This window comes from Xyrauchen texanus, chromosome 4, assembly GCF_025860055.1.
Source record: "Xyrauchen texanus isolate HMW12.3.18 chromosome 4, RBS_HiC_50CHRs, whole genome shotgun sequence".
In the NCBI taxonomy this organism is placed as follows: Eukaryota; Metazoa; Chordata; class Actinopteri; order Cypriniformes; family Catostomidae; genus Xyrauchen; species Xyrauchen texanus.
Window position 1 is genome coordinate 16990989 of NC_068279.1, and position 17143 is coordinate 17008131.

A 17143-nucleotide genomic window follows, 5' to 3' on the forward strand; every position below is an offset into this window, starting at 1 on the left:
TGACTGTTGTAAAGTTTAAATTTGTTTTGTAGAAAATGCTATAAATGTTTATTTTTTTGATGAAACCAAATGGGAAACAAAGATGCCTTTTCTGAGAACATGACACCATTTTTTTAAACTATATTTTTAAAAGATTAATTTTTTTCAACACCTTGGACAACCTTACTTGTTAATGGCCCATAATCATTTTTACATAATGACAATTGGCTGTGCCGTTACATGCTGCTATGCTTTCACAGTCTTCTGTGAATGCATGGCTTTTTAACAATGCAAGTGCAGAGATCTATTCTCATACCAGCTTTGTCAGAATGCATCCAGTTCGGCTAGATCTACATTATCTATGTTCATGTTGGCGTAAAGATACTTAAATGTGGGTGGTCAGTGATGCGCCCTGGATTTGCAGAGTCATCACATGGCGGGTTTCCCTGTAAAAGCTAAACCCCTTCACCTCCTCCTCCCTCTCCCCCTAAGGCTATTTTAATTTTTTTTTATATAATAGTAATGGTGTACCGTGGGAAGTCTCGTTGTGGAGATGGTGTTTTGCTGACACCGGCTGCTCATACCTTTGGAGGCTCCTCGGCTCATACAGGGAAAACACCATCATGAGCATCGCAAGCTCTGTTTGTAGCAGATGACAGTATACAGATTGGGACATGCCTACTATAAACCACACTTGTAACCATACAATCTACAAACCTTGGCCAAAAGAATTGGTAGTGACGTAAATTTTGTTCCGTAACGTTTTCTGCTTCAGTTGTTGTGGTGTTTATTCACATTGTTTCTAGATGATTGTGCAGAGTGATCACATGCATTAGAAATAATTGAAAAAAGCTTCATTGGCCAACAAATTTACTTTTTTGTAATGTTTTTTTTGCCCTGGCACAAAATGACCAGCTAACATAATTTCACTAATCATATCAGTAGCACCTGGGAAAGTGTGAACGAGTACTAGTCATGTGAAATCTCTCTATCATTCTGAATGGAATATAAGAGCAGACTGATTGCTAGAAAAGGAGGGAAGAAGTGCTTCCAATCATTGTGTTCTTGTTTGCAATGGTTACCTCTAAAGAAATATGTGCAGGCATCATTGCTTTGCATCAAAATGGCCTCACATGCTAGGAAATTGCACCTGAAAGAACCATTTACCGGATCATCAAGTAATTCAAGGAGAGAGCTTCAATTGCAGTGAAAAAGGCTTCAGGACATCCCAGAGTGTCCAGCAAGCACCACGACCATCTCCTCCTGAGGAGTCAGCTACGGAATCGTGTCACCACCAGTGCAGAGCTTGCTCAATATTGGCAGCAGGCACCCCTAACAACTGTTTGGGACATTTGGAAAATCGATAGTCTGGAGAAGAAAAGGTGAACGCTACCATGAGTCCTGTGTTGTGCCAACAGTGAAACATCCTGAGACCATCCATGTGTACGGTAACTTTTCATCCAAGGGAGTGGGCTCTCTCACAATTCTGCCCAAAAACACTGCCATGAATAAAGAATGGTATCAAAACGTCCTGCAAGAGCAACTTCTCCCAACGATCCAGGAGCAATTTGGTGATGATCTATGCATTTTCCAGCATGATGGAGCATCATGTCACAAGGCAAGATTAATAAAGTAGCTCGGAGATCATTACATTGAAATTTTGTATCCGTGGCCAATCCCATAGAGAACCTGTAGTCAATCCTCAAAAGGTGAGTGGACAAGTAGAAGCCCACAAATTGTGATCAACTACGAGCACTAATAAGGCAAGAAACTATCGCCATCAGTCAGGATTTGGCCCAGAAGCTGATATCAAGCATGCCAGAGTGAATTGCTGAGGTTATGAAGAACAAGGGTCAACACTGTACTGTAACAAATATTGACTATTTGCATATATTGAATGTTTTTGCCAATAAAATCCTTGAAAACTCATGAAATGCTTATCTACAAATACTGAAGCAGCAAACTTTGCAAAACACAAAATGTATGTCACTGCCAATACTTTTGGCCACGGCTGTATATTAATGTACCAAGATGCTTCATTGCTTGGCAACTGCATAGTCCTACAGTTATGCTGATGAAATATACAGTATTACTTGGCATAATAATTGTTTGCTCTGATTATTGTTAATAATACATGTAACTGTTTATAGAACAGTGGTATACAATATTGGTGTCTTTTGTCATATTACTGTTGCTGCCGTTTTATAAAAGCAATAAGCCATACTAGTCTGTGTGTTATAGTGATTTTACCATGGATAAGAGGTAAGAACACTCCTTACTACATCTGGTGTCTTATTGCTTTAAAATATGCCTCTGACTGAAGAAGAATTGGTTTCCCAATAACATTAGTAAAGGTTACTAATGAAAAAGGGTTTACCTTGTTTCCTTCACATCTTCTGCCATTTTACTTCCAGAATCATATGAAATCTTAATACAGCAGGACTTCATCAGGATTTGATGCTGCAATAGGTGGCTGATTGAATTTACATTGAAATTTGCTTGGAATTTACAGATCTCTTAAGTGAATGCAGGAAGCTGTCATTTTTCTGTCTACTGAATTCTGTAACTTACAACTACTGTGTTTCTCCACAGGCACAGAAATCATGGATAGAAAGAGCTTTCAGCAAGAGAGAATGTGTGCACGTTATTGTAAGCACCAAAGACCCCCATAGGTAAGAACATCTGCTGCTGTAGTTTTTATATGAAGTGTATGTTAAGCACATGAATAGAGGATTTTAAACTAATAAATGGAGGTTTTAATTAAATTAGTATTCAACACTTTAATGAAACAAAGTGTGGCCTTGTTTAAAGCTCTTAGACTATATAAAGAGACACAGTAGGGAGAAGATTCAGTTCTAAACAGAATCTGGTTGTCTTAAAATTTCTTCTTTAGAAATTTTATTTAAGATGGACTGTAAATAATTATTTCTTTATCAATCGATCGATCGATATAGATCGATAGATCGATATGGATATATAAAGAAATTAATATTTCATATATATATATATATATATATATATATATATATATATATATATATATATATATATATATATATATAAACACACACATAAGTGCAGCTTGTAATAATAATATTTTTAAGTGAGCTTTAGTAATTTCTCTGGTATTGAAAAGTGCATCTGTAGACCTTTTAATGACACTGAAATCTACAAATAAGGAATTTCAGTTAAATTTTGTAAATCTTTGATATTGTTTCAGTTTTGTTTTAAGAGACACTGACTTAATTTGCATCTGAGAAATAAACTCTATACTGGTTGTGTTTCACACTCTATACTGGTTGTGTCTTCTGCAACAGGTGCTGTTGTGGCCGTCTAATTGGTCAGCATATTGGCCTGCCCCCCAGCATCTCATCCAATCAGAATGATAAATTGGAGCGTGACAGCCTGTCAGAGAAATGGTCCATCAGCAAACACACACAGCTCAGTCCTACCGATGCCTTCGGAACAATCGAGTTCCAGGGAGGTGGACACTCCAACAAAGCCATGGTAGAAACATTCTAATGTCTCATTAACAAGAGTCTGATGCTCAAAGATAGCATTACACAACTCTTATTAAATATTCATAAACCTTTCATAATTGAATTCCTTTTACAAGGCATGTATTTGGAAAAGTAGGTCCAACAATTAGCTAGATCAAGCTTTGAACTCTTACTAAGTGTTTATTGCATTAATAAATGGCAGTCTTGCAGGGTGACATCTACAAGTACAACTTGACACAACATCTAGATGTGCTTTTGAAGATTGTCTTACCTTTTTTATGTATTGTCAGTATGTACGAGTGTCTTACGACACCAAGCCAGACTTACTGCTGCATCTGATGACGAAGGAGTGGCAGCTGGAGCTGCCCAAGCTGCTCATCTCTGTTCATGGAGGACTCCAGAACTTTGAGCTACAGCCCAAACTCAAGCAAGTCTTTGGCAAGGGTCTCATCAAGGCTGCCATGACAACTGGGGCCTGGATCTTCACTGGAGGAGTTAACACTGGTATACTCACTGTAAAATGGGAGTTTTGGAAATATTAATCACTCAGAAGACATTATTTAGCACAGTGGTTCTCCACTGATCGGACACAATTCAGTTCTTATAGGGACAGAGCAAAAAAGGCTAAATGCAAATATTAAAATACAAATAAACATATAATCAGGCAAAATAAATAGCCTTATTAGCTTTAAAAAGGAAGAAAAGCTTCCCATGTCTTTTGTTTTTGATGTCAAAGGCTGTGCATCCAGTCAAACTATATGGTATTTTGGCACAAATGTTGGTGCAAATACCCAACTTGGTTGAATCTAACCTAATAACCTTCTGCCAGAATTGAATTTTTTCCTATTCAGCCTATATAATGTTAATAATTTTGCATGTTGTTCAGCCTATGCCATTCATGGTAATATGAGTACTTTTTCAATATTTGATTTTAAGTACTTTTTTTTTTACTTTTTCTTTAGAGTCCCTTTACATTTGCTAATGAATTTATTAGCTAAAAACAAAATGTATCAATAGCTAGTTTGATTCAAATGACAGCCTTTATAGGTTCTCAGTACTCTGTGTGAATGTGCAGCTTATAGGTTTAAAATACACGTAGGATCCATACAGTATTTCAACAAAGCAGGGAAGGTTAGGGTTCAGTGTAGTGGTAAGGTGTTGTTGTAGGTTAGGGTTCCTCAATTAGTTTTCACCAAGGGCCAAGATAAGGTGCATCGCAGTTCAACCGGCAGGTCATTTCAGTGGGGTTCATCCTAAATCCAAGGTTCAGGCAGTGACACATGAAGTATCTGATATCTAAAGTTGAAGTTGGCATCAGTTCAAGTCCATAGTAAAAGACTGAAGTGATGTCTGGATAGCACTGGCTGTGGTTTGTCGTCATCACTCAGTGACATGTAGCAGTGGAGTCTGACACCAATCAGGAATAAAGCTGGATCTGGCTGGCTCTGGTAACCTTGGGATGCAGTATGAATCCTGAGGTTGAGACATGGAAACAAATAGAATAATATTAGCGTCAATGCCATTAAAAAACAATTCTGGTTCTGGCAGACCAAAGACGCATGGCTAAAAAAATCCGCTGCGCATGTTCTGTGCTGGCACACTCTGCTGATGTGGAAATTTGCGTCAAGGGCCCTGTATGCGACCACTTAGCCTTCGCATCTGACTAAAGTATACTTTAGGTTTTAGCACAGGCCAAACATTTGTCTCTGGCCCGCTGGCCACCTATTGAGGACCCTTGTGTAGGGTGGATGCGGGACTCTAAATAAACACAATAAGCATGCTACAGTGATGCCCCTGTACTGTATGGTAATATTTAATTATGGGTGCAAATAGCATCTAACATTATTTGCACTTAGTGCAAAGAAGATGCTTTTTGTTGTTATTTACACTAAGTAATTAAAGTCTCTGCCTTCTATATTTATTTTATACTTACAAGCTGCACATTAACACAGTTTAATGAGAACCTACAGTATATAGGATGTATTTTGCACCTTACAAGATATTGATATATTTTCTTTTTACCTTATAAGTTCATTGCTAGTAAAAAACTAATTTAAAAAAGCTATTAGACAAGGGTAAGAAATCAGCCAACAAAGATTTAATAAATACCTTAACTAGTCCCTTACAAATCAAATTATTAGTCATTACTTACTGTCTAATTTCTGATCCCTAAAATAAAGTGCTACGGATTAGTCTATTATTACTCTGTGAAAATACAAGTCAAAATATATCCCAATTCTTCAAGAATGTGGATAAATAATAAGATATTATGTATAACCATATGCTTTCATATCATGATGTCCTAAATGTATTGTGTAAGATCTCTCATACTGAATTTCTGTTATCGCCTCCATTATACCCCCTCTCCCACCTGTTCTTCCCCAGGAGTCATCAGGCATGTTGGCGATGCTCTAAAAGATCATGCATCTAAATCAAGAGGGAAGATATGCACGATTGGTATTGCCCCCTGGGGAATTGTGGAGAATCAGGAAGACCTGGTTGGCAAAGATGTAAGTGACTTGACTATTGTTACAGGATACATAATAGCAATGTACACTATTTTTCTAAATGACTAACAAAACCCTTTTTGGCATGAGGTCATGTCAGGTCTCATGGAATGTGCTATTGTTATATCAAATTGAGATATTCATCATACTCATTATTTATCATGGAAAGAAATTTCCAGACAACAACAGGATGATTTCCATGTATTCTCTGCATTCATTCGGTGTCATATTGAATTCTGTGAATAATTTATGTGTGAGCCACTACATATATCTACTCAGATTTGCCTCAGCCTATGTACGAGTCTCTGTGGACAGCTGCAGAACTGAGACAGAAAGAGAGAATCATTCTTTATATTTTTAACCTCTAATTTATATCTAGACTCACTCTCAGGCTCTTTTTCTTCACCTTTTTGCTTTTCTCTCCATTTGCCTATCCACATAGCCACTTCTCTGCTCTAAAATATTCCATAGGCTGAATATTGGTCTTTTGTAGAGTAAAACTTGTCCAATTAGTGAGCGAATTGTTCTTTCAAGCATTTATTTTTAAATAATTGGCTAGCTGATTGTTCTGGTTTTGAATAATCTTTTAAAATCCTTATCCACTAATCACTAAAGACTTATAAATGTCTTGTAAAAGTCATGGGAATTCATTGGTCAGAAAGTGTTGGAACTCTGACGATCATATTATGATACCATCACTGTACCAAGGCATAGCACTGATCTGTACAGGATGTTCCCCTACATGTCATGGCTCATCTTGTTTACACACTGCTGTCAGGTGGTATCTTTGCAATGTCACTATATTTTAATTCCTGGACAGTTACTGTAACTCTTTGCTCTGTGTGGTGTGTATTACAGGTGGTCCGGCCATACCAAACAATGTCTAACCCTCTGAGTAAGTTAACGGTACTCAACAGCCTACATTCCCACTTCATCCTGGCTGATAATGGCACCACAGGAAAGTATGGGGCTGAGGTGAAACTACGCAGACAGCTGGAGAAACACATCTCCCTGCAAAAGATCAACACACGTGAGTACATTTCTGAGTAATAAGAAACACTAATGTTAAAAAGATAGTTATCCAAAAATGAAAATTCTCTCATCATTTACTCATCCTCATGTTATTCTAAATATGTTTGACTTCCTTTCTTCCAGAGAACACAAAAGGAGAAATTATGAAGAATAGTCACACTACTCATTTCCATTCAATGAAAGTGGATGGAGACCAGGGATGGTCAATCAATAAATATATCATAAAAGTTGTCCAGATGACTTTATATTTTATAAGTCAATGAAGCTAAATGATTCAAGGCGTTATTCACTTTAAATCATGCTTGACGGCTATAGTCGCAATTCACTCATTGAGTGGAAAAGAGCAGCTTAGGCATTCTGCTGTAAATATCTCTTTTTGTGTTCTATGGAAGAAAGAATAATATGTGGGTTTCAAAAGACAGAAGGATGAGTAAATTATGAAAGAATTTTCATTTTTTGGTGAACTATACCTTTAACCCTAGAACACATATGTAACTTCACCCCACTTAAATGCATATCTGGGTCAAAAAAGACCCAAATAAAAAAATAACTTTTTAATGGCTGATGCCGATATCCAGAGAGCAGGGTGGCCAATAGACTGATACAGTGCCGATATACTGTATCACAATTTAATATAGTAAATAATATAAACATAAAATTGCTAAAAAAAAAAATTTTTTTTACTCTTATTTAGCACTATATTTACTCAATTTCTCACAAAATTTTAACTTGATTAGTAATATTGTATTTTAAATAGTAGATAGCAGTTTTTTTCTGATTTCTGTTTGGTCATCACATTTTTGTAATTTAGTTGCACATGAAGAAATTGTTAATACATTTGGAAGAATTAAATTGCATTACACACAGTCCAGCAACCATGGATTGTATGTCCACATTAGCAATAGCATTTTCTCAAAAAATACAGAATCAAACCAATTATACGTTCAGTGCATAGTGAAAAAGACATTTACTTATAGCACATGTGAAGCACTTTTACTTTGAAGTTGCACTAACGCGCTCTTACGGATCCAGTGCGAGAAGCAATCTCCTGACAATATAAACGGTTTGGATGCCTGCTTGGATTGTCATGGACTGACTGTCATGATTTGTGAATTAGAGGAACTTTTGATCCTGATCCTGAAGTTTTGATTCTGGATGATTGAATATGCGTGTCAGAGGAAGATATTAGTTGAGCGATCAAGGGGAAGAAAACGCTGGATTTTTGTGAGGTTTATGAATTACATCTGTTTAAACGAGATATCTGCATATTTGCAAACGGTACATAATAGAAGTTTGCATTTTATAATTATTAAAGAAAAAGTAATAGTTTACAGGGAACTGCTGAAGAGAGGCTGATATACATGCTTTAGAATTAAATAAATGAGCACTCCACTGGATGCTGGATCTGCTCAAGTTCTGTGAGGTTTGTTAATTACATCTTTTTAAATGAGATATGCGTATAATTTCAGATGGTATATGATATTAGTTTTACTGTTATTAGCTTTTTTATCATTAGGAAAAACGTTACAGGGAACTGTTGAAGAGTGAGAGGAAAATGAAGTAGGCCAGCACTTTAACATTATGAGCTCAAACGCATCTGCCGTGGTTCTGATATGTGGACCATTTAAATTACACTGTGTTGCAAATCGGTCTATTATTGTACTAACACGATGGCATGTAACAACAACAAAAAAACTTGATTGGACTTTTACATGTCTCAGTCGAAAATGTGATTTTCGCCAAATCAGCCAAATGGGAAAATTTTATCGGCCTCTGCGGGTGACCACCAAGTTAAAGGTTTAAATAGTTTAAATAACTTTTATAAAATTCTGAAGAGTTTCAGACACATTGAAAATGGAGTAGGAGTTTCAGGTGACAGTTTAAAAAAGCCTGTATAACAGAAATACTTTGGTGGTGGAATAAGTCTAAATAAATCTACCCACATAAAACAAAAAATAAGTACAATGGACTAGGATCAAATGTTTTTAACAACAACAATCAAATATTTTTAACAACAAAAAAAAAACATTAAAAATTATTTTGTACTCTATATTTGCGTATGACATAATATTTCTATATTACTCTATGTAGCTATATTTATTGTGGTCCAGGAACTATGACCATTGTGCCCTTGCTGTAGTCATCTAACCTCAGTTTGCGAATATCTAGTTATCTGATCTAGTTATCCAAATTTGGGCAAATTAGGCTCATTGAGTTCCACTTATTTTTTTGGTGAATTTATAAATTAAAGTCAAAGTCACATTGAGAAGTGCATTTAATATACACAGACTATTTTCCTCAGTGTTGGAGTCATGATAATGCTGATGTTCCTTGCTTTTTGACTTTTGTTCCTTTTTGGAATGAAGACGATTATATCTGCTGAAATAGAATTTTCTTCAAAAAATGTACTGTACATTGGACACGCTACATTAAATCACCATAACCTTTGTGCATCTTTTACAATATTGGAGCAATTTAGAACCACTAGTAACACTTTTCACAACTTTTAACAGCCATTTCATATACCTGCCATGTACTGGAGGGAGTGACACAAGGTCAACAGGATGTGAGCCAGTGATTTACCTCCCTCCCTTTCATGTGACCTGTGGACTTCCCTTTGTCATCCTATGCCTGGGGTAATAGAGGGGGCTGGGAAGTCAAAGGGATGCTCAGGCGTCATCAATTGCATCAAAAAACAACACCATCCATCGGAACCAGTATCCTAGTTTCAGCCTCAGACTGTACGCTGGCTGATTGCCTTCACCAATTCACTCACTGTCTGATGCATATTGCACACAAAACTAGAAAGCATTTTCTTGGTCTGGCAAGTACTAATCTGTTTGGCTGGCATTATGTAATTGCCAAGAGTAAGGGCAGGTGTCTTTTATCAGTTCACCAAAAAAATAAGACAAAACCTATTCTTTATGCATCCAACCCTCTAGCATGTGGAAACATGTTTGAGCCATTTGAGCAAAAAAGATAAAACTTGTTTAAAGCTAAGCTCATTAAATCATCATGTAACACATTCACATACTGCAGTTTCACACTACAATTGGTGTTAAAACCACTTTATACCAACATCACAATAATGACAGAAGCCTGCATTTTATCTGAACCATATCTCACCCTGCAGCCACCTCTATCTCTTTCTCTTGCATCAGCTGTGATGGTAATGTTTACTCTGGCTTTGGGCACAGCTAATTTATTTTATTTTATTACCTGTCCTCTCCAACTCTAGAAGAACATCAATAATACTTGCTGCCATCACCATGAGGCGCACAGAGCTACAGAGTGCGTCTTACATGGAATCAAATCACTTTGCTATGGAAGAATTGCGGCAGGCAGCCCCGACTTACATATTCAAGGTCTGACAAGTGCTGCAGCAGGACTGGATTAAAATGAATTACAGAGCTGCGGTTGCCATTCATTGGCCATATGAGGAAGGCTTTTTGAGTATTTCACAGATGAGCAAAAGATTAGTGAGCCCGGGATGCACTGAAGATTTTCCTGCAGGATAATATATGATGTGAGATTTAATTTGATTGTTCACAATTAGGTACAATTTAATTGGAATTAGTGGGTAAATCCCTAAATTCACATGGAGAATGTCAATTTGGCAGTCCAACGTGCTGAATTAGGATGCATGTTTGGAAAAAGTATTAAACATAGTACTGAAGGCGACATTTTGGGGGGAATTCACTACGAATGAATGCACCGTTTATTTGTCTGCACTATATTGACTTTTAATTAAATGTTTATGTTTAGACATAGATACTCCCGTTTTTTGTTTTTGTTTTGTTTTAGCTTATATACATTGACTGGGCTTTTTGCCATTTTGTATTGACATACATAGTTGAAAGAGAACAGAAAGATACTGAGGAACAGAATGGGTTCACAAACTGGGCTAGACTCAAACCCACATGATCACAAGTGAGCACCACAGCCAGGGGTGAAAATTTCATCAAAATGTTGGGGGGGGACAATAAACATAACAATTTTCAAGAGCAATTTTTGAAGGGGACACCAAGGGTTTTTTTGTTGTTGCCCCATTTGCATTTGTATTATTTTATTTCTTAAACAATTATTTTAAGACTATATCATTATATTATTTACAATACACATATTTTAATGATATTTTAGGCTGGGACAACCCTCAGATGGAGGGGTCCTGAACCCCTATGACCACAGCTCAGTATGTTGAAGTCACACTGACCACAGGGTCACAGCTACAACATTAACTGATTAACTATTCTTTAAAGTCACAACCCCTTTTTAATCTATAAGATGGAAGTAAATATATTTCTGATTGAAATAGGACATTCAACAAGATGTATAGCTAGGATGGGATTTGATTTTATCCATCTAGAATGGATTGGATCATGAAAAGTGGGCATTCCATACCAGAGTGGAGGCAGATTTTAATGCAAGTTTGCAAAAATAAATTGCTTTATCGAATAGCCTGCATGGCCTAAGTGACATCAGCAAAAAGGAATGTTGTTTCAGAGGCAGAACAAGTTATTACAGTTTGATTAACAAATTTGAAGGCAATACATGTTTTTATTTGGAATGGCTTATGGAATGGATTATTTACAATGAGGCCAGGAGCATGCATTAAGAAAGTACTGTAAATAGGGTAATTTAGATTACATGTTGATTTTTGCTTTGCATTCTTATGCTGTTTTATATGAACACTTCTGCCATTTTCCAACTCTGTAGACAGTCAGGTTCACTCCCCGACTGAGAGCTTGATGAACTAGCCTAGAAACCTGTTTTAGCCTTCCTTGCATTAACTAGGTCTCCAAGTGATGAGATGATGAGCTGGTGTTTTACTTTGGTGGTTTATTTCTGGACTTTGTTCCATGCTGCTTTCGTCTCTGCAGGCCCCATCACATTAGCATTAAAGAGCAGTAGTTGCTGTATTGACTAGACAGGGGTGGTGCTTTGGGGGCTACAGTTTCCTCCACCCTATTAAAGGTTTATTGGATTAGTGTTTTGTTTTTATTTTTTTACACTCTTAAAGAAATATTCCAGCATAAATGACATAACTATCCGTTAGCAAACTCCACCCACAGGAATTACATCCATAGTGGATAACCAAAAGTTTACCTACCTAAGAATGTTGACTAACCTCAATAGGACAATTTAGACAAATGTACAGATCAATTATTTTCTGAATAATTAGGATTAGATGATTATGATAGATGACTATGTTAAAAAGGAGGAATTAGTCAAAATAATTTCCTGTATAGTTTAAGTTGTATTTAACCCAGTATATTCTTTATAAAGTTTAAGAATTCTGTCATCAATTACTTATACTCATGTTGTTCCAAACCCATATGACTTACTTTCTTCAGTGGAATACAAAAGGAGAATTTAGACAGAAAGTTAACCTCAGTCACCATAAATTTTCATTGTGTGATAAAAAGGTGCAGAGGCTAACATTCTGCCTTATTCTTTACTTATTTTATGTTCCACAGAAGAAAGTAAGTAATACAGATTTGGAACAATGAGTGGGTAAGTAAATAATAACAAAGTGATACTTTTTGGGTGAACTATCGTTTTAATTTGATGTCACATTTTTTAAATCTTCTTCATTTAAAACAAATTCAAAAAAGTTCTCCACCCTTACGGCCACATGAAATCATAATTTCAAAATTTCTTCCTCAAAATGGCTTTACATGAATGCTTCTATTTTCGTGATTGTTTTTGTTCTTATGAAAACTATGAGGTTAATGTGGTTAATGGAGTTATGAGTATTTGCGGTTATTGGATCTGCATTTGGAGGTCTCCGAATACAAAGCTATGCATTGATTCAGAGGATAGAACCATATGAGTATTTATTTAGTTATTTTTATTTATTTATTTTTCATAATTTTTTTCTTCACTTTGGGATCTTTATCATCCTTGACCATCATTTGTTTGCATCATTTGCATGTTCACAAGAACACATACTATTTTGAATTGCATTTTGTATCTGCCTGTTGTGTTTAATCTCTTGAATGAATAAATAAACCACAGTTGTAACTGCTAGACAGGAAATAGGAATGTTCACACAAGGAATTAATGAAATATATTGAGAGTGACAGAATTAACTGAGCGTTTTTTTTTCCACCCTTCTAAAAATTACGATTAATTTTCCCTCAACATGCTTGGCAGGGGGGCATACAAATCAACCCATCCCTGTCTGCTTAACACACATCAAACCTCATATCCTCATCCTCCTCTTCCACAGTACAGGGGCTTGTGTTCTATTAATACTTGCTGTCCACTTGTGGTGTTCTACAGGTCATTAGGTGAATGTGAGTTAGCTGGAGGCACAGGACTCATCACTGTGGGTGTTCGAAAAAGGCCAGAGGGACCATCAAGGCCAACCTGGTCTCAAAGCCCATCTCTATATACATTTTTGCAAAACTTGCTATACGTGTCTCCAGGTACAATTCTCTGCAGTTTCCAGATTAAATGAATAGTAGAGGCACTACAAAAACTGTGTGCTTTATTCCCTTTCACTCAAATTATGATGTTAATGGCTGATTGTGACTTTATAAATACTTCTCTATTTCTCAGAACCTGCTATTTTATGATATAGACACTTTTACTGTAACACATCTTTTGGAAAACTATACATTTTAACCCTCTGGGGTCTGAGGGTGTTTTGGGCCCTGGAGCAGTTTTGACATGCCTTGACATTTGTGCTTTTTTCAGTTGCTTAAAAACATATTAATGTCTAAAGTCTGATAACACTGTCTTCAGCACAAACTGGGCTACAATAATATGTGAGCAACATGTATGTACAGGTTTGTATTTTTGAGAAAATAACGTTTATGCGTGGTTTTTGAAAAAAACTAAATGAGGCCATATAACACATACTAAACATTTGTCCACAAGACTTTTGAGAACTGGATCTTGTAGCCTTGAGTTTTTGCTACAAAATGATGTGAAAAATCATCCTGATCACTCATTCATACAAAACAATATAGTAATTTAACTTTTGTGTGACAATTTTAGTGATGAATGGTAATATGCGAGGAGGCGTAAACGATCATGAATATTGATGTGATTCACACCTGAGGACACAAAGACCACTCCTCTGGGCCTATCAATGAGAAATGTGACAGAGAGAGACTTAATGTGAGGAGACTTAATGATCAAAATCAAGTTTTAAGTTAAAAGAAGTAATCTGACTATATATTTTCTTTACATAAAGACTTTACTTAATTTTAGACCTACACTACCATTATAAGAAGTCTCTTCTGCTCACCAAGACTGCATTTATTTGATCCAAAATACATATGATAATATGCTGATTTTCTAATATGGGCATATTTAAAGTGCATTTTACTCATTTAACCTAAACACATATTTGCAAGCACAAGCTTTGTTGATGATAACGAGGCAGCATAAACACATTAAAATATAATCTAACATTCATATTATTTCAATATCATATTACATATCATATTTATATCATACAGCATACAATGTAAATGACAACATTTACATGTAACTAAAACTTGCCTATTAGAACATGTCAACACTTTGAATGTCAAACTTTGAATCCTGTCTGGAAACAGTCCCACTAGTAAAATATGTACATGTTTATATAAAATAGCATGTCAGCTAATGAAAACTAAACGACTTACTCGTTTGAAATTGTATCCTGGATCAAGTCACTCTTCAAAATACAAACGTTCATCGGAGTCCCGCTCTTCTTCTCAGAAAAATGTTAACTCTTCCTTAATAGCCAAGAGTTTGCTCGCCTGTGTATCGTTACAAACATGCAGAAAAGTTGAGTTGTGTTGTGTTTACATCAAATCTCGCAGTCGGGGGCGTGTACTTTTCCCTTGATCGCCTCAGCACATTAGCGTATGAATGGCGCGCTCTGCTGGTGGGTGGGATCACATTAGAGATAATGAAGCTGTGCCAGGAAAACCTTACATCGCTTTGTTTCATACAGATTACATTGCAGGAGAATATTTGTTTTAAATTTGAATTGTTTTATTTAAAAGTAGACATTTTAAGCTTTCTTTAGACATATGTTTCATGTTTGTGTGAGAAGAATTCGCGGAGTTTAAGTTAATTTTAGTGACGTGTTTCTGAAATATGATCGTGAACACAGACTCCTGAAAGCTCAACCTTTTTATTTTATTTATTAAAAAAAACACAAGGTTTTGATGTTAATATGAGTGTACACAAAAAAGAAGACCCTCTATAGTTTATAATCATGTATTGATTGTATTTATATGACCATAAATGACGGAGTATTTTAAGTCTATGTTGCTGCCATGTGAAAAAAAAAAACAGCAAAACGCGCCGGCGCGTTTGCCGACCCCAGAGGGTTAATGCTTGTATTACAGACCCACCTATATATATATATATACACTTATTCCAACATGATTAGTCACTGGCAACCTCCGTGACTTGCTGGTCTGCACTACTGACCGGGCTGATTAGATCGGTGGCTTTTAAGTTCACCGCCAGTCCGAGCTACTCCCACTCTGGAACCACCATTGCCAAAGTCACAGGGACCACCTCTCTCCATTGTTTTAGGAGATCGAGGTGGTAAATCTGACGTGCTCCACCTCTATCCGTTCGTTTAACGTCATAATCGATTTCCAGACTCGCTGTGTGACCTCAAAGGGCCCTTGCCACTTGGTGAGTCATTTAGAGCTCAATGTGGGGTGTAATACAAGGACTTTATCTCCCGGTGCAATTCCCATAGCCGAGTACCCCTATTGTACAGCCGGCTTTGATGTTCTTGAGTCTGGAGTAAATGATCCTGTGTTAACAGCCCCAGTGTGTGGAGGTTTTCTCTCTGGTCAGGGACGTATTGAATTTCGTTTTTGCTGTTTGAAGGTCCCTCCTCCCAATTTTCCTGTAAGATGTTGAGCACGGCCGTTCAATAATTCAAATGGGGAGAACTCCGTGGAGACTTGCAGGACCTCTCGTACTGCAAATAACAGGGGCTCAAGCTACATCGTGGACTAACGTACTAATCATATTCTTTAGGGTCTGATTAAATAGTTTGACCAAGCCATCCATTTGGGGTTGATCAGTGAGGATATTTTCCGGAATCCCCACTCAGGTGATAATTTTAGTGGATGGGCGAGGCAGGAACTAACCACAGCCTCGACACTATGCTTTTGTCCCCGGAGTTAAATAATGACCATCACTAACGGTCGAAGAAGGGGAGGGGAAGGGAATAGGGGAGGAGGGGGAGAGAGAGTGAAGAATCTGTGGGATCGCCAACCCCCTTTATATGGTCCTCTGCCATATAACTCCTCCTCGAGCGACGGCAGGTGGTGGCACTGGATCCACTCCGCTGTCCCCCTCGTTAACTGAGAAACAAATTGCTCCAGTACCACCAGATCGACTTTGGCCTCAACATCGCATTGTCCATTCTGCAGCCACCTCCGGCAGGCATCACGGAGCTGTTGGGAGAAGGTGAACGGGTGGCTATGCTCACCAAGTGTCAGCGAGCGGAAGTTCTGGCGATGCTGCTCCGGGCTGCGGCTGACTTGCTGCAAGATGGCTCTCTTCAGATCCTCGTACTCCAGGAGGTATGTACATGCACTCACAGGTATCCGGTATGTTTCAGCTCGATCAGGGGTGGCCTGCATCTCGTCGGGGATCCGGACCAATGCCCCGACGTCCATCAATGGACATCGGTTCTGTAAATGCACAGGTTCCACACAGCTCCAACAGACCAGCCCAGGCTTTATGCCCACACCCTCAGCGGCAAATTCATTCACCTGGGGAAAAGAGTGGAGAGGGCCAGAAGGAACCGACGGGTTCAACAATCCCTGAGCCCGGGGAATCAGTTTGGGAGTCGGAACTCCCCCGTTTCTGGGAAGTAGGATCAAGATGGGAAGAAGGGGAAGGGAATAGGGGAGAAGGGGGGGAGAGAGAGAGAAGAATCTGGGGGCTCGCCAACCCCCATCATATGGAGTGGTGGTGTAGTTGTCTAAACCACATAACTGGTAAACTGGTAATCATAAGGTCCCTGGTTCAATCCCCACAGCCACCACCATTGTGTCCTTGAGCAAGGCACTTAACTCCAGGTTGGTCCGGGGGGATTGTCCCTGTAATAAGTGCACTGTAAGTCGCTTTGGATAAAAGCGTCTGCCA

The 17143-nt window shown here is 37.7% G+C and overlaps 1 protein-coding gene across 13 annotated transcripts in view; it reads left to right on the forward strand.

Annotated features, from left to right (window-relative positions):
• LOC127643178 (transient receptor potential cation channel subfamily M member 3-like) overlaps positions 1-17143 on the forward strand; it is a 183842-nt gene that overhangs the window by 105766 nt on the left and 60933 nt on the right. For all 13 annotated transcript variants that reach the window (XM_052125780.1, XM_052125782.1, XM_052125784.1 and 10 more), the window contains exons 2-6: positions 2572-2651; positions 3297-3486; positions 3770-3983; positions 5865-5989; positions 6845-7016. In XM_052125780.1, the coding sequence (XP_051981740.1) occupies positions 2572-2651; positions 3297-3486; positions 3770-3983; positions 5865-5989; positions 6845-7016 (781 nt within the window). The remainder of the gene's footprint in view (positions 1-2571; positions 2652-3296; positions 3487-3769; positions 3984-5864; positions 5990-6844; positions 7017-17143) is intronic.